Source organism: Gymnogyps californianus, chromosome 4 (genome assembly GCF_018139145.2).
Source record: "Gymnogyps californianus isolate 813 chromosome 4, ASM1813914v2, whole genome shotgun sequence".
Taxonomy (NCBI): domain Eukaryota; kingdom Metazoa; phylum Chordata; class Aves; order Accipitriformes; family Cathartidae; genus Gymnogyps; species Gymnogyps californianus.
This window is the reverse complement of record NC_059474.1, coordinates 13,596,835-13,615,293: the sequence shown is the minus strand read 5'-3', so window position 1 is coordinate 13,615,293 and position 18,459 is coordinate 13,596,835. Positions and strand designations below refer to the sequence as shown.

Below are 18,459 nucleotides of genomic sequence, written 5' to 3'. Positions count from 1 at the left end.
AATGTGCACTAAATACTGGCCAGACTTCCTTTACAGAAAGTATTTGAGGCAGAAAATGGTGATTTGGCTAAACTAACTTTTGCAGAAGCCCTGTTGTTTTTTTATAACTTTGTCAGGTCAAGGATGAAATTCAGGTTTGCTGCGGGCATGGTAAGAAAACCTCACAACAGCTGTTGTGTGGGGTGTTCAAGTAAAGCAGAGAGGCCTGGCTCTGGTCTGTCATCTGGCCCGAATCTTTGAAAGAAGAGAACTGAGGGAAAGGTGTGTCTGAAGACTGATAATTAAAGTGTTACTCTGGAAGGGAAAAGATTGCATTTCTAAGGTATACAAATCAGGGAACAGATGCTGCATCACAGCATCTCATGTAGGGCGATCACAGCCCTGTGCCTATTTCACTCAGTTTTCATTGTGGGACTTCTTTATTTCCCCTTGGAAACTCTTGAAGATCTTGCTTTGGCTTCTATGGGGATGAGCCCAATATACAAAACCTCAGGGTTTCTCTGCAAAAAGATGCCTTTTCTCCACTTCAGTTCCTGCAAGAGAGCAAACGATGTAGGTATGGGCCGTAACAGCACCCAACTCATACACGTTGGGAAGGGGAAAGATTCACACAGGGTCACTTTGGCAGGTGGATGTGCATAAGGCGGTCATGTCCCTCTTGGTGAGTCGCTGGAAGGGCTTTGTGTCTCGTACATGACAGTCGCCTCTTTGTGGCGGATTTTTTAATTGAAGGTTTAAATGGTTAAACTGCTTTCTTAATGCATTGGTGGTTGCTAAGATACAATCTCTGCAATTCTGTAAATCTTCCACTTGAAATATAGTATATTGGCAAATAGGGCTTTCCTCTCTGACAGCTCAGGAGAGAGGGAGATTACGGGGCACTTTTTTGCACCATTATGCCGATGAGTAACTGCTCCTGCAGCCTGCAGAGGATGCTGTGCTTGGTCCAGTGGTGGGAGTCAATGGGATTTTAGTGGCTCCTGGCCACTGGATGTAGCCCAAGGAGGAGGCTAAAGGGAGAACGTGAAGAGTCATATGATGAGGTGGAAAGAAAGGCAACACAGGGAGAAGAGGCAGGCAGCACAATGGACTAGGGGTTGTATGGGATAAGACTGGGGACAGACTGTGTAGAGGGAGCAAGGGAAATCTTTCTGTCCCCCATTTTGGATAGCTTCAGGCTGCAATTGTCCTTCCTGAGCAAGAGCTGCCTTCTCCGCTCTTTTATAATGAAGGGTGGATCTCGGGAGAGTCTGGGTTTGGGACTGGTTTGACAGGACCTTGGGGATAAGCTGTGCAAGGAGAGATTTCTTGCAGCTCTACAAAGTGATAGGTGATATCAGATTTAAAAGTAGCACTGGATTCCGGGACATTCATTATCAGTATTACAATAGCAGCTCAAAATAGCCAAACATTTTAAAAAGAAGCCTAGCTGAGCCCTACTTGTTCACAAAATATGTGGAGGAAGGTGGTATAAAATAGTGCAGCTTATCTCTCATTTCATTCTAAAGTAAGTCTTTACCTGCTAAGGTTGCAGAGAACATTTTGAACATGTGGACAGAGTGCAATTGATGCAGCAACATCTATCTGAGTTTGCAGATCAATAGCTGTGAGAAACGGAGAGTGCAGCTGTTCATCTCGGAGAGGTGTTAGTAGAGATGTCAGAGGATGGTAATTGAACCGGCAACATTCTCCTCCCCACCTCTTCCACGAGACAATCCAAGATGTGCATAAATTTACTGTGAGCATCATCTCCTGTATCATCGCAAACAGGTTGCAATGCCAGTATCTCTCCTATCTGAGGGAAAGCTCTGCTTCCTTCTGCGTCTTCCCACTAAAGTGCAAAGGAGCCTGGTCCAGGGCACCCAGCAGGGCTGTTGGGGGTGTTCAAGCCGCGCCAAGGAGAAATGAAAGCGAGAGCCACTGGGATGTTGGCACAAGTTATTGACAGTGGGGTCTCACTCGGGTGTCCTGCTTGGGCAGCATTTATTTATAGGTAGAGCATGGAAGAATAACAACCTCTTTGCTCCCTAATTTCAGTTTCAATTACTTATTCTTTATCGCTTCCAGTGATTTTTTCCCCAGAGTTGTTCCTCCTATTGGAGAAATGATGATGAAGCCACAGAAGGTGGTGATGGGGTTTCTGGAGTTCTCCGAGCTAAGTACTCTTCTCCCCGGAGCACAGTCAGTTTATTACCAGTTGAAGAATCTGGTCCTGTATTTGAAGTTAATCTGCCTGGGAATCTGTTGAGGTATCTTGGATCAGGCTGCCGCATGAGACATGCACATGCTACTAGTATGATTAGTACTAGTTTTAAAACAAGGAGTGGCTGTCCAGAAAACCACCCTGCATCCTTTGATAGAGTCACTATTGTAGGTTTTATTCTTTTTAGCGGCCATGTTATAAAAAGAATATATAGCGTCACCATGATAATTAAAATAATCGTTTAATGGAATTGTTGGTTTAAGGATCTTGTCCTACTCATTGACTGTCTCCACTTGGCAAATGGCAAGACAAGTAATTAGCTGTACCTTGCCTGGCTGATCCATATTCATGGCAGCTTTTATAGCTGAGAGAACTGAGGAGTTTGCTCAGTCAGGTGCTTCACACGAAATGCTTTGCATCATGGGCCAGATTTAGGATCTCTAACCGCCTAAAGAGTTGTGCTCACTTTCACATGAATAAAAAAGTTTGATCCTCGTCCAACTTCAGAGAGAAGGAAAAAAAAATTCACTTCTAAGAAGAGCTTTCTCATGGTGGACTCTGAAAGTAAACTTTTCCAGTATGCATGGCAAACTGTCCTGTACAGAATATCCAGACTGTTTCATGGCTTCACAAAACCAAAGAAACATACCCTGTCCCAAGCATCTTATAAAATTAGGCCCAAGTTTTTGCATCTCACCCACTCCAGTAATCCTGTTGCCTTCTGAGGTTCTACCACATGAGCAAGATAAGTGAATTCATGCTCTAATTTTAGACTTAATGCAATTTGCTGAGAAGACTGCAAATGGAAGAGGATTACTATTGGGAGTGGGAGCAAATTGATGATGATAATAATGTTACTGAAAATTGGACATAGAAGGCAAACAATCCTTATACTTGCCCTCTCATCAGGGATTAATAACCACAACCTTGGAAGGTTCCAAAGGACTTAACTCTGCCTGAAAGCAAGACGACTTGCTGGCTGCAAACAGGAGAAGCAGGTGGCTCATGCCAATATCCCCCCCAAACCATAAAGGGTTAAATTGCTGTATGCAGCTACTAAGTATGCGTGTGAAAATTTCAAAAGCATGAGAGTTAGCCATCTGGCTCCTGCTCCTACTGGGTATTTAGGGATGAAAAGGGAAACTGGAAAGGTAAACAGTGTATTGCTTGATGTGTTGATTTTCAGCTGAGATTTCTCTCTTCAGTGCCTAGTCATATTTGTCCACCTAAATGAGTGGGATTGACTGTGTCTTCCCAAAAAGGGGGGAAAAAAAATTAGCATGTAAGCTCTGGGAGAGCTGTGCAAAGCAACACACTGCCTAATCTAACAGCTGAGGCAAATTTATTCTGGTCTGCATCCAGAAAAAGGACTTAGCCTTTCAGCGTCTGGCTCGCGTGTGCTGATGGCCAGGCGGTTTCTCACACCCCAGGGCTCCGGGTAGAACTTGCAGGCAGGGTTAGCTGCCTTAGACTGAGATTCAAAAGAAGAACCCAAGATCTGGGGCAAGCATTACGATGACCGGGGAGGGTCAGGCATCAGTTTGGACTGGGAAGTGAATTCTTTCCTAGCTTCAAGTGTGTATGCCAAGCCAGCTTTTTTTTTTTTCCTTCTTTTTTCTTTTTAATTTTCCCCTGGGGTAGAGGTAGAAGGAGAGCAGTGAGGGGGAAAGAGGGATGCTGCTCTGCTGGTAGCCCTCTGGTTTGTCACCTGGCCAATGTCTGTCTCATTTGGGAGGCCAGGCCCAGACACATCCCAGACGCGCCCTCACGGTCCGCTGCACTGGAAGGTCTCCAGCCTGGCCAGCGATGACACTAATGCCATTTTTTACCCTGTGATTGTGTGTGTCCCTTCACATTGCACGTGTCTCTTATTCCATCTGGAGGAGACTGAGACTCAAATCTCCTAAAGTCTATCTTGAGCTACGAGCAGAGGAAAAAGCTGGTCCAAGGTGTGAACCAAAAGTGTATCTCCAGCTCTGCTGTAACTGTCTGCGCACAGTCTTCATCACGCTAAACCCCCAAGTCAGTCCCATTCATGGCACTGCGTTTACTTCTTTACCTGCCACAACACTTTAAGTTCACGTAGTAGCTTGCCCTGTGAGTCCCGATCCCTGTGGCTCGTCTTCCTTTGTAAAAGGAGCTAAACAACTCTTTTGTGTCTAGCTTAAAAATAAGCTGTGCCTTGAAGTCATCTATTTATGCCTTTTTGGTTGTAGTTTTATTGAAAAAGCTGGTATTAACATATTTATATTTTTATTCAACAACAGTTAGCTAAGTTGTGCAACACAAAGAATGCAGCCATGAACAACAGCTTTCAAAACAATCAGATTTACCAACTTTACCATCACTTACTCTACACCACTGAAAGCTCAAACTAAAAAGAGAAAGTAAGTTGGAAACGTTCACAATGACGATGTTAACTTTCCATACATTCAAGAAACCAGGAAACCGATCTGTAGTAGTGATGTCAAAGACAGGAACGGAATACTGGTCTTTGAAAGGTTTCTATTTATTTCCTCTATAATCACTTCGTGGTATTTTGGTTGGGTTTTTCATTAGTTTTATAAAGCTCCAAAGATATATTTCTTTATTTAATTTTAACATGTTCTTTTTGGTACCCAAAGCTGTAACAGAGTAAGGTACTTCAAATTAAAAACAAAAAATTGTTGTATTAAGATCTGCTTTATAATAAGTTATCTATAGAATCTTACTTCAGAATGTTAAAAGCTAAATATATGTTTTACAGTACTTCTAGCTGTAAATGCCAATATGAGCTGATAGCATTTTTTTTTTTGAGCTGCAAAGGTTCATGGAGGATGCCAAAAGTCAAAGAAATTGTATGACACCCTTGAAGCAGTAGTTTGGCATTAACAAGTTTTCTATACAATTTACCACATTCTTAAACCTTTTTACAAGGAAAAAAAAAAAGAAAAGCAACTTTGTTAAGTATCGCTAGAATAAATATGTACATATACTGTCCATGCCTGCTACAGCATACAGTATTTTATAAACAAACATTCCTCATTCCCTTTAAAATTAACCTACACATTTCATACGGTATGTGTTTAGTGTGGCTGGAAACTGATGCACATGCTTTTGTGCTTCGACACACAAAATATACAGCATTGATGTAGAAAACTTCAAACATACAGATTTCATGTGTTGTGTTAAGATGTCATATAAAAGCTGTAGACTCTGTTTTTTTAGTTCTTGTAAGCAGATTTTCACCCACCCTTTCCCCCAAACCAAAATATAAAAGCATGCAGATCCCTTCATCAGTACATTCTCCACTTACCAAGAAATCAGTGCATAATGGCTTAAAGACCTTTTTTTTCTGAGGAGTTTTAATATGGGCAGATTAACAGGTCATCTGAGTTGTGCTCTTTTATTCATGGTTTGAGGAGAAATCCTCTGGGATATTAATTTTTCTGCCAGAGCTATTAGGGATGCAGCAGAACTTTCTTTTCCTGGATTAAGAGGACTCCCCGCCCACTGCACCGCTCCCGTGTAATTCCTGCATGCGCTACACCGATTACGTGTACTTTCCTTTTCCATTTACGTCATTATTCATTTTAAAACAGAGATCGATCTAACAGTATTTATGTGGAAGAAGGTTTTGTTTGGTTTGGAGGTTTTGATTTTTCATATTTCTCCAGGAATAATTTTGTCTCCCAGCAGTGGACTCATTTAAAAGCGTTAAAATTCACTGAGCAGTGCTGCATCTCGCAGTACCATTCTTTTTACAGTTACAGATACCATGGCATTGCCTGTATTCCCCAAAGGCCAGGATTAAAATAACCATGCTGCAATCATCAGCAAACGAGGGACTTCCTGAAGTGTCTAGCAGTGACGTAACTTTGTTCCCACTGAAGTCGATTGTTGCCTTCGAGGACAGCACTTTTAGCCAAGGTTTCCAGAACTCCAACCCCTAAACGGTAGGTCGGGTTTGTGTGTTAACTGCCAGGCCGTGTCTGACCAGCCAGTCCCTCTGGAGTGGCAATACCAAGTTTTTTAATAGTCCTCCACGTGATGAAGATACTAGTTATTGTTTTAAACAGAGCAGAGATCTATGGAGAATAAACTTCTTAAAATAAGCTGTCTGAGTAACTATACCAGTCTGTCACTTATTCACTCGGGAAGTTGAAGCACAAAGTAATGTGAATAAATAAATAAATAAGAGGGTGTTCTAAAGAAGGGAATGGGACGGGTGAGACAGGGCAGCTTTTCCCCAGCAGGGATTCTGCTTCCAGTTATAATTGTCATGAGGCCTCTCCAATGTGCCACGTGCTCTAAAGGGACGTGGCTGTTCATTCACTCAAACAGGCTTGGCTTAGTTGAAAGACGGGCAAACGTTACTGAAAGGAAAATAATCAAGAGATTGAGGCAAAAAGCTCTAACAATGTGGTAAATGCTGTGGACTGCAAAAGCAGGCAGGGCACCAGAACAGCATGGTCCTGTGAACCACTGAGACCCTCGAAAGGACTGACGGGAGTTGAGGAGTCTCAGCCCTCCTCAGGAACGCTCCCAAAGTGAATAAATACCCCTCTGTGTTTAAAGGAACTGATACAGACCACAGTACTGGATTTGCAGTCGTGCCTTTTACTCATACAGTTGCAGTGATGGAAAATTGGCTTGCCACCAATAATGATACAGGCTGAGGGATGAAAGGATGCAACCTACAAATCCCACCACAGAAGCCACAATTTTTGTGAAGATCACATCCTTCTACAACTCTCAAGAGGCTGGTTTGTAAATATAGAGGGATATTGATAAATCTAGTGCATTTCTGAGTTCACTTTATCCTGAAATATGTACAGATTGTTTGTCGCTGCTATAGCAATGATGTTCTCAGTCGGGTGCCACGCTGTGTGCAAGATCTTCTTAGTAAAGTCCAAACTGTCAACACTGATGTCATCTTTCCTCCGTTTGCCTCCGACACAGACTCTCCGGGGCTTAAGAATAGCTCGTGGTTTACTGCTCTCTCGGGATGCCTCCAAGGTAACATCCCGTTTGGTATTTCGGTCAAACATTCGAAAAAAGTTGTTATATGCACCTGTCATTATCACACTGTAGAGAGAAAAAAAGAGAGTGAAAACAAAGACAGTTAAACAGCAGCTTGTGGGAAGTCTACTAACATGACTGGATCAGGACAGCTGAGCTTTAACCTTAGGATAAGATGGCTTCTGGTTTCAGCTGGGAAAGAATATAAAACAGTATTTTTCCCAGTACTCCCTAGAGTGAACAGTTTTCTTCTACCAATGTCTTCCCCTTCCCTATTAGAGTATTCAATGAAAATTACAGTTACCCCAAAACTCACATCCTGAAGCATGCACAAATGTCAGGACCCTGACATCACGAGATTTGACTTCACAAGACAATAAAAGTAATATGTTTTAATAAGTTATTTTTAATTACCCTCCAGCTTTTTATGAGCATTTAAGGATCATATATTTCAGGCTTTTTTCTTTCTCCGGAGCTTTACCTTTTCTGACAGCTGAGATTTACCATGATTCCAGAAAGAGTCTTTAAAAAAAAATTTCCAAGTATTTCAAACCTTTTGATACAATAGTAAGATTTAGTACATAATTATATATTTTAATGAGTATTTTGAAGAAAAGTGTTTTGAAAGGTTCTGAAAAATCACAGAGTTTGCACAAGTAAATTCCAGAATAAACCCTTTTCGGTTCTGAAGCCATAGACCTTGCAAGCCTAGACACCATTAAAATTTGTATCTACAATGCTTCTTAGAAATACACACATTGATAAACAGGATTCTGTCATCTCTTGTATGAAGTCTGAATGAAGCTTCAAGTCAGGATATATTTCTGGGTCTGGGAGAAAGGGACAGAAAACATACCTCGATCTGTATAAAAATTACCCCATTAATCAGCTTGTAGTTTGAAATAATGGATTGCCAGTTGCTTCATTCCCCCAGTCCCTAGGGGAGGATATTTTGTCACTAACTTTAATGAATTCAGGATTTCATCCATGGCCCTCAGGTTATTGGATTAGCATAATCATGGGTTTCAGAGCCTTGTTCAAAAGCTCATCCCCTGTGAACTTTTTCCATATGCGAAGCCAGGGCCACGGTCTACTCTCCTGTCTCAGCCCCAAATAGGGTGTTTTTTCTGAATTTCCATTCTGGAAGGGGAATCCACCCTGAACAGTCAGGTCTCCACAGGAGAAGCTGTACAGTTCTAAGACTCAGGCAATCGGAACTAGTTGCCTTTCTAGTATAGCACAACAGAGCATATTTCCTGTGCTTCGCATATAATAAACTAACCTCCATCTCAAATGACAGTTACATTGCTTTAGCACTTTGCTGTTGTTTCCCACTTAGGGGGAATCTGTGCCGAGCAGCATACTGGCCAGGAGACCATGGCATATGCAACTGTGGGAGAATAAGGCATAAACTATACCCTCTGCCGTACAGACGCTCACTAGCTGATTAGATTAGATGCTCCTGGATTCAGGAGCTGTCTTACACTATGTGCACAGCCTCCAGCCAGTGTTGCCTTGATCTCATTTGGGGCCATTAGGAGCTACTGTAATACAAATGAATAATATACTGAAAAACGCAGAAATGGGAGCTGCGCAGCTAACTGCTTCTGCGCTACAGCTACTGACTGACAGCAGCTCCGCTCGCTTCAGAGCCACTGTAGGGTTAACTAGAGCAGGTGAGCTGGATTTGTACGCTGTAAATTAGTACCAGGACTGCCAGCTCCATCCTGCTTCCATGTTTGCTGATGCCATACTGGAGTTTAATGACAGCTGATTCCACACTGAGCTTTTTGCAGCTCCTGAAGCGCCAAAGGAAACTGCTGCAGATCAGATAGGTGTAGTACAGAGACACAGCATGCACTGCCCTCAGCAATAGCTCACCTACAGCCTTCACCCTGTGGAGAGGCTGCTTTCCTGAGGTCTGCAGGCAGCACACTGCTGGCTGCACCGCTGCTCTGCTGCTGAGTTTGGGGAACAGAGGCACTTGTCCATACATATCTGCAGCCAGCCCTGGCAGGGACCTGCCTCGCTGCTCTCCAGAAGCAGTACCAGCCCTTGGGTTGTCTGCAGTGAGGTTTCCCTTACCTTCCCCACCTGCAAAAGCCTGGCACAATCCTGCTTCGTAAGGCACAAGTTAACAACAATCTCACAAGCTGAAAAAACAAAAGAGTCAGTGTGACAGCTTGATAAAACGTATCCCAGAAGCTGCAGAAAGCCTATTGATCAAGATTAGTGCCCATTTCAGAAACTGAATCAACAGCAGTAAATCTAATGTTTCACTCCTTCCAAATCACCATGTCTTGCCATTACAGCTCCTGCTGTAATGGTTATTCACAACATGAAAAACTCGAGGTTATTTCATATCTCAGCGTTAACTTACACAATTTGTGATGCAAACAGCCCAGCACGGTACTGGGGTTTTCCCCCCCCCTGCAAAATTTTGAAACAGGTTCATAGTACTGGGGCACCCTGTGCCATGGGCTGCAGAGCTGTGGTTCCCAGGGGAATGAGGACCATCCCTCCTGATGAAGGCAGGAACTGTCAGGGGAGCAGTTTTCATGCAGGCAGAGTACCAGTGCACCAAATGCACAGAGAGGTGTTTGTCAAGAATCTTATTTTAGGAGGTTTTGCTTACAGTAAAACTGCCTTTACAGTCCATTTGCTTTTTAATTTCTTGAACTTTCGCATATTTTTAAAAGTCTGCTTTCTTCAGCTGGATTTACTGCAGTTATTTTTTTTAACATATGTAGATGACTACTTTTCATGCTGGCCCTGTTTTTCTGCAGTTTAATGGCTCGGTAAAAAATAGCATTATGTAAATGAGAAAGTGCCCATTCTTGTTCAAGGTCACAAATACAGATGGATTATAACCTTACCTGCTGCTTAAAATAACAATAAAAGAGAGTGAGAACTAGATGTAAGCCTGCAATTTATTCCTGTTCAGGAAAATATAATGTACAGTAATGGAATGTATGTGATAAGGAGAATTTTTTATATCTATTAGAATAAAAATTGTGGCTGAGTATAGGAAGAGTCTGTGCTGTATTTCCAGACTCTGCTTTGCACAGCAGTGTTATGATGAGTGCTTGCACAAAACCCTTGCAAGTGAGGCTGGTTCAAGAAACCAAACAAAGCCCCTCACCCAGAACACCCCACACTAATTCATAGGTGTGTAAGGGAGCGGCCCAGAAAAGCTCTGCCTAACCACCTTTCATTTTATTTAGAAAGCAGGTTTACAAGTTGTGCTACACATGGTCAGAGGTACCATCATCTCAGCCATGCAAGGGTATTTAGGACACAGAACACACTCCAGTGCACCCTGAGGAGCAGTGTACTGATAGCTCAGGCTGGAGCAAAGCTGCTGATAGACTGTACCCAGCTCCAACCACCACAGCTACAGGCAGCATGATTAAAAAAATAATAATTTTTTAAAAGGCAAAAAAAGCAGGAAAAAAACCCCAATGGCAGCGACATGGCTACCGCTGCCTACCTTTCACACATCGGCAGCCTGGCCAGTGCTCCAGAAGGAGAGGCAACACCCCGTATCTGCAGGGCCCCAAATGCATTCGCACAGCTCCACGCTAACCCTCCTGCGCTGCCCCACGAGGGGAACAGGTTTTCCTCTCCGCATGGTGCTGCGCTGCAGAGCACACAGAGTACTCTGTGCTCCCTTTTTAGAGCTGCTCCAAGCAAGGTCTGAGGGTTTCCAGCAATTCTTCAGGTATGCGTGTTTTGAGTGACAACACAAAATGCTACTAATTTGTCCAGCCTGCACTGACACTGGGGCATTCTTGCTTATTAGTGATGCAATCTGAGGCATCTCACTGCCAAACCAGTTCTTGTGCGGGGTCGCTATGGCCCAAAGTCTTACCCTTTTTTTTTTTTTTCCCCCTTTACAAGCAGGAAAAATATATTCTTACAGAAGGTAAAAGGGGAAGGAGAAAACTCCAGTGCAGACCAATCCTACTTTTATTAGTTGACTTTTCTTCTTACTCCCTCCCTAGTTGCCATTCTGTTCTTTTTTTCTCTTTCTTCCCCTCCAGTTCTGACTCTGGTCTTTACCACACTTTCCAGGTAGGTTTTTCTTTCCTCCTCTCTTCCTTCTCCCCTCCTCTTTTTCCATTTCCTTCTATCCTGCTCTACAATTTTTAAAAAACACTTCATCTGCTTCTCTCTCTCCTGTCAGTGAAGTATCCTCCTTAGCTTCATCCTCTGTTCCCTGCTCTGTCCTGTCTCTTTTGCTTCACTTACTTTGTCATTTCTCTTTCTCTGTTCCTCCCCCCCCCTTTCATTTTACTTTTGGAGGTCTCACTGCTCACCCTTTCTTTGTGATCTCCCACTACCTCCAGTCTTGCGTACTCTCACAGACAACTTGCTCAGCTCTCGAGGGTTTCAAGCTTCCATCCTTGCCTTCTCCTTTGGGCTGAAGGCTGGAGAAATGAGCTGGTGGGCGGCTCTCCTCTCTCATCACATACAAATGACTGGTTCCTGTGCTCTTGAATGTGGCAGGAATTTGGTAGTGCAGGTTGTAGCACCAGAGATGTCAGGGTGCTGGGAGATCTGCAGGGCTGGGCTGGTCATATACCAGCTTACTATGGGATGCAGGGAAGGAAAAGCACTGCTGGTTGTCTGTTTTGCAGGAATTTTTATTCTTGCCAAGGGCTGTAGAAAAAGGGTTTGCATGCAACCATGTGTGCAATCTGCTTTTCAGCTGGGCAATCACAACACAGACCTTGATGACCTTTCAGCAAATTCCCAGGAACTAAAGCCCATTTGGGCAGGAGAGATTGTTTCAAAATTAGCAGAACATTAACTGCTCCCTCTGTACAGTACCCACTTGGTTCAGGTTTCTTCACCCTGTGCCATGCTGATCTGGCAGCCAGCAATATTTCAGGTAAGATATTTTTTTAAAAAGTCAATTTCCAATCTGTAAAATTGTCTGGAGCAAAGGATTTGAGAAGAAAAGTTCTTCCTCCTTGTATTGTAAGAAGAATATGCAAAACTAAACCAGCAAATGTTTACCTATGGATAACAATTTTATTTTGCATGACACCAAAAGTTATACCACTGATGTTTAATTTAGGGCCAGAGTTTTAGAGTCTACAGAAGCACCCTATCAACTATTGATGGTTTCAGCATCTTTAAGCATCTTAATACTTTAAAACATCTGGCTCTCAATATTTTGTTTTTGGTAATGACTCTTTGTTAAATGAAATGCTTCGGTACGTGGCTCTCCCCTCTAAAAAGTTCTGCTTCTGTTGGAAGGTCAACAAATTCCCTACTTCACCAACCTCAAGGGCATCTGAATATGATTTCATCATTTGTACTAAACAGCAATGAGATCTTCCACAATATTTTTTAGGCATTGAGATGTCATCAAACATGTCAGTCACTAAGAATTGGCGTATCTCTGTCTTTCTCATATCTGTTATTCCCATACTTCGTTCAGATTTCTTTATTGCAAGCCAAGCTCTTAAATGTCATCCGTGTTGTGGCCATCCTTGCACGCAATAGTTTTTATCACAATTGGTCTATTCAGCTGCCTTTCTGGATGTCAGGGTTTGCCCTGAAGCTCTGGGGATATCGGCTGGAATTAATGCTTACTTAAAAACCAAACCATACTTGCTTCACATTGTTTTGTGTTGGTTTTGTTGGGTTTTTTTAAAGACTCTCTTATAGTAATTTTTGGGCTAACTCTGGCCCAGATTAGTCTTCCTAGATGCACAGAAATTTTTATTCACCTGCAGATTTCTATTGTCCACAGAAATTCAGCTCATGTCATAGTTCCCCTCCTTCACTATTGCTCAAGAGACCATGGAAGCCACAGGATGGTGTGACAGGACTAAGGCTGGGCAGGGCTTCAAGGACCGGCACACACCAGGCTTAAGGATGATACAAAAACTAAAACAGCCCAACTAACCTGCCCCTCACTGCAAATGTGGCAGCAGAACATCATTCCCTGAGGCAAGAGAGGCAGGACATCGAATCCAAGCAGGTGTGAGGGGAGGAGACTCAGAGAGCAGCTTCCACCAGAGCCTGCCTCCAGACTTGTAAATCTCTGCAAAGGAGTTCCTCAAGGCACCCAGCATGAAAAGGGACCATTTCTTTGACCTGAAACTGTCTCCCCAATTATATTTTGAGCCCCTAAATTTGCAAGATTTCACTACCATGTGTACTAGTGCAGAACAGCACATCTGCAGTCTCCTGGGTTTGATGCGCAAGGTCCACCAGATCCGGTTTCATGACAAGCTGACCTTACGAGAAGAAAGGATTGGTTCCAGGAAAACTCTTCAAAAACATTTTTCATAGGAATGAAAAATGAGATTTATTACAACAAAGGGAAAGGAGGAAGCACTGTTGCAAGCAGCGGGGGTCTGCTGGCATATTGGGGAATTTTCCTTTACACTGCACTGTGTGAAGCAAGTGACTCCCCATCACAAAGGAACTTCTTTAAACCTCCTGGGGAGTATGCTGATGGAAAAGCTTGAGACACAGGATTCAGGGTTGTGGCACTCTGGTACAGCTGGCTGGGATAAGACTGGGAATAAGAACAGGGGATCCCCAAGTCCTTCCAAGCTAATATTTGACATGCCGAACCTTGAGAACAAAATGATGTCTTCTAGCTCTCCAGCATGGAGCGTGCTGCCAGACAGGAATAGACTGTTAACATCTCATCCACTGGGACCTGCCAATTCTGCCTGATTAGAGTGAAGGCTGACGGATATTCAGTGGGATGAATGACAGTTCAGTAGGAAAGGACTGACTGAACAGTTGTATGTGACTTCACTCATCTGCTTACAGTGTATCACTTCTGATGGTACTCAGAAGTCTCTCTGGAAGGGTTCCCATACACCCATTCATTTGAAATCTTAAAAAAAAAAAAAGAATAGTAATTAAGGTATTCACTTACTACCATGTAGAATTACTATGCTATTTTTTTCTTTTACTGGCTTCTTTAACTCACAAACAGCTGCAAAAGTGCTAATTTTTGAGGTAAAACCGAAATAACAAAATTAGTTTGGTTGACAGTGGGAAGAAAACAGTGTCTTGTGGGTCATTATTAAAAGACTTGACTTTGGAAGTGAATGGAAGAACTAAATTAAACTGCTGTATAAATAGAGCTCACATATTCTACATAGTCATGTAATGATGTATATACAATAAAGATGGTGTGATTTTAGTGTAATATACTCAACTGCAGATAATATGTGCTCATCTGGTTGAATTAGTGTAAGACTCTGCTTGACTCCCTCCCCTGACCACTGTTGTTGCCAAAGTACATAGTGATTAATGTGCCCTTCAACAAATGAGATCGGCTCTGTCTGATTGTATTAGTTCCTGTTCATTGGAGTAACTAAGCATCAATCACGTTCTAATCAGAGCTCACGTACATTGATTTTTTTTGTAAACAGCCTCACCATCAGGTTCTATCATAGCCTAGATTAAATCCTTAATAATGACAAAAATGAATAAAAAGTATTTTCACCTAAATAATAAACATGCTTTCATTTTTAACTGAACAATCCTGTCACTTTAAATTGTCATTGTAGCTTTAAAGTCTGCAAAAGATAAAAATAACATGTTTAGAACTGCAGTTATTACTGTTATGTATACGTATTAATAATATAAATACTGTACTGCAGCATCTCTTAAGAGTACCATTGTTAATAGGCATTGCTTACCTCTAGCAGTAGCCCTTCTTAAAAAAATACAACCCAAAAGGATCAAATTACGTGACCTTACTATTCAAATGAACTGTTCTTTAAGTGTTACCGATACCCAAATATAATTTAAATTATGGTCCACCAAAAAAGAAAAATCCTTGTAGTGTGTAGCAAAACAATACAATATCTGTCATACACAGAAGCAAGAAGCTCAGAAGAGTGAACGTTCATCAAAAGATGAACATCAGTGCTGATACATTTGACTCTTAAAAAGAAACAACTAAATTAAAGAGAACCCTTACCTTTTGTCAAATGTGGCCAGCTACTCAACAGTTTCTCACAACCAAGAGCAGTGTGTTGTGTTTAGTGACGGATTTGGTAATTGTGCACGACTAACACCACCTCAGTGTCTGGGCAGTACAATAAGTGAAGCCCTCACAATCTAATGTTCCCACTTAATAATTACTCACTGCATTGATCTTTCTGATCTGTCAAGTAGGAACAAAAATATTACGCTCATTTTAAATCCTGATATTGAATAATATTTCTATTATTACCAGACAACTATCCAGAGAGTGGTCTTACCGCACTAACGAGGATGGCAGCACTTCATCTGACTACAGGAGAAAGACTCTGGGCCTAGGGAACAAGCGGCTGTCCATCCTGTACAATGCACTGGGAATTCCCATCAAGGATAAGCAAAATAGTTTGAAAGGACCTGAAAAGCCCTGAATCTTTGTCAAAGTTTCACAATATCTAAATTATTTGATTGCGCTGTTCTTCTGTGCCAGATTTAGGCAGCGATCAGCACTGTCCATATTTCCAAGAAATGCTTTAATTTTGGTATTTCTAGTAGGACCAAACTCAAGCAGTAACCAGTCTACTGAGACAACCCTCTGCTAAAACATCCATTCATGCATGGGATTGGGAGGTTCAGAGAAAAGCCCCAAAACCTGGATCTTCCCCTAAAACTTCTGTGGGTCATTCCCACTTTCTGACCATATCAAAGCCATTTCCACAACAGCTGGTGCCCAAGCTGCAGTCATAGCAATCTGGGAAGTATTTTGCCCAGTGTGGTCCACCTATGTCATTTTAAATGGCCAGCAGTTTGTATCACAGGGGATACTCAATGCTGAGTTAATCCTTGTCAGAAAACACATTACCCTAGCATGCAGACAACAGAGATAATGGAAGTATATAGTTTCATTTGCATAATAAACGATACAAAGTAAAAGTTTTATGTCTTAGTAAAGACAGAATCTCTCCATTGGACAGGTACAGGAACTGGGCAAAGGAAAGTAGTCCAAAGAGAAGATGCCCCTTGCACAGTGTACGGCATTACACTTTATCTGCATTTGTGGAACACAGGACTGGAAGAGACCTTGTTCTGCACTGCCAAGTTCAGATGCTTGTCATTTTAACCAGTGTCTCATATAACTGCTTTCACAAATTTCCTGAGCACCGTCATCAAAACAGTTGAGCTTCTTACATCTCCACTACTCAGGACAGGAAGGCTGCTCCACACTGTCACTGTCTGAACATCTATGAACTACCTCTGATTTCCAGGCTATAGTTACCTGTTGTCACTCAATACCTATTTGCTGTTTTGTCATTATCATTCACATTTATCTTAGCTAGATCCTCTTCCTCCCTATGTATACCTCCTTGATATACTTACTAGAAGCAAGTATAATCTTGGCTTCTCTTTTGCTAAGCTGATCAAAAATAAAATCCTGCCCTCTCCTCTCTTTAGAGCAGCTGTTCATTTGCCCGATTAGTTCATCCACCTGGGAGATGAGGGACAAGAAATGTGTAACTGCAGTCCAAAGGTCTTTGAATAAGATCCTAACATGTCACCACTACTCCTTTCCCTACTGGATATCCCAGTCTTGCCCATTCAAGGATCATATTTGCCTTTTTCACAGCCACCCCACACTCTGTTTCATAGTGCTTGCCCAGTCCAGGGGGGCAGGCCTGCTTCAAATGCAATGAGACAGACTGTTTTTCCCAAATGAGAGGCTAAGTGAGCTGAAGGCAGAGTTCCAGGCTCTCAGCGAGCGCCAAACTTTTGCCTGTTGGCTCCTAGCTCTGCTGAGCCAGGAGTCACTGTGTGCCATTCAAAACTGGCCACTGTGCTCTCTTTCACATGCATTTTGTAGACTGCTAATCCCTTCCACAGTCACCTAGCACATGAATGTCCCTGTGAGTTGTTTCAAACTGATAAGATGAAGGTTTGTGTTTTCTTTTAACTAAAATCCTCACCTTGCATTATACTCTTGGATTTCATCCATTTTTATTATCCCAGTCCTCTCGGCTGCTCAGCTCTTCCTGTACAATATTCCTGCTCCTCCAAGTACTGCCACCATTTGCTAACATTATCGCATTAGCACATTGCATCCTTGCTCTAACTCTCTGACTTGTTGTGCCAATATTTCTCATTAAAATATTCAACAAGATATTATGTCCAAGATAAAAACAAGGACCTGTCCTTCAGTGGACAAGGGAAAAGGACTACTCTGATGGAGGTAGGGATCAGAAGAAACTGTCATTTGGCAGCAGTTTGCAGAGAATCAGTGGGTGCCTGTGACTGCCTTTCCTCGCTCCCTGTTTCCAGTAAATGAACTGAATTTCTGAGGCAGCTCGTGTAAATACAGGATCACACAGGCTTCCTTAGTGTGTTGGTGGGCCCGTGCGAGTTGGCAGCACTCTTTTTAACTTTTGCAGCCTAGTTATGATTTTGGTAAAAACGGACAGAATTTGAAGGTTTTTTCCCTTCCCTAAAGCCAAGATTAACGAGGTATACATCATGTCTAAGGAGGTCAGAGACACAACTGCACCAATATCCAAACACCTTTTATCAACCTGAACACTGGTATGTGAAGATGTAAATTGATGTGGAAAATAACCATGTGTAACACTTTACTTTCCGATTGTTTCCCACCATATGGGAGCTCTTTTGCTAAATGAAGACAGTGATGGACATAAGGGTGGATTACCTGTCTGATCCATTCCATGCACATTCAAACTTGTCAAAGATGCAGTCATTTTCATAGAGGGAACACAACTTGCTCCTAAGGTAATCATGGACCTGTTTCCAAGAAAATAACTGTTGTTATTCTTGAAATAAAACAAAATATAAACCTCCACAACCAGTCCCCCACTCTCTGCTTTATCTCCCACGTTCACTTTCAAAATATGCTGCACAGATTGGTAGCTTTGCAGAAGATACCGTGTTTAAACTCTAAAGAAGCTATCTGTACTTTTCCACAGCCCAATTAACCAGGTGCTACAGAATTATTGTTGCAGGAAGGCATGAAGCATACCTCCCTCAGCAGGCTGCAGACCACCCCTCTTCAACATATTTGTTTCCTGCTTGGGTGATTTTCTCAGTGCTACCCTAATTCCCAAAGACATTTCACCAGCTGATACCCTAGATGTGCTAATTAATGTGCAAGAAATCTAATTTAAATAGTAACAAAAATGTCATATTCCAAGATAAGTGGACTCTCACTTGTGGCAGAAAGAACTTGGCTCTATTAAAAGAGCCTGTAGTGTATGGTATTACATATATTTGGGTAAGGTATTTCAGAA

General features: G+C 42.3%; 1 protein-coding gene across 3 annotated transcripts in view; it reads right to left on the bottom strand.

Annotated features, from left to right (window-relative positions):
- Positions 1 to 6,806: 6,806 nt before the first annotated feature.
- PPP2R2C (protein phosphatase 2 regulatory subunit Bgamma) overlaps positions 6,807 to 18,459 on the bottom strand; it is a 142,728-nt gene continuing 131,075 nt past the window's right edge. For all 3 annotated transcript variants that reach the window (XM_050896031.1, XM_050896029.1, XM_050896030.1), the window contains 2 exons: positions 17,865 to 17,956; positions 6,807 to 7,270 (listed from right to left, as the gene is read on the bottom strand). In XM_050896031.1, coding sequence (XP_050751988.1) covers positions 6,979 to 7,270; positions 17,865 to 17,956 — 384 coding nt within the window. In that variant the 3' untranslated portion in view covers positions 6,807 to 6,978. The remainder of the gene's footprint in view (positions 7,271 to 17,864; positions 17,957 to 18,459) is intronic.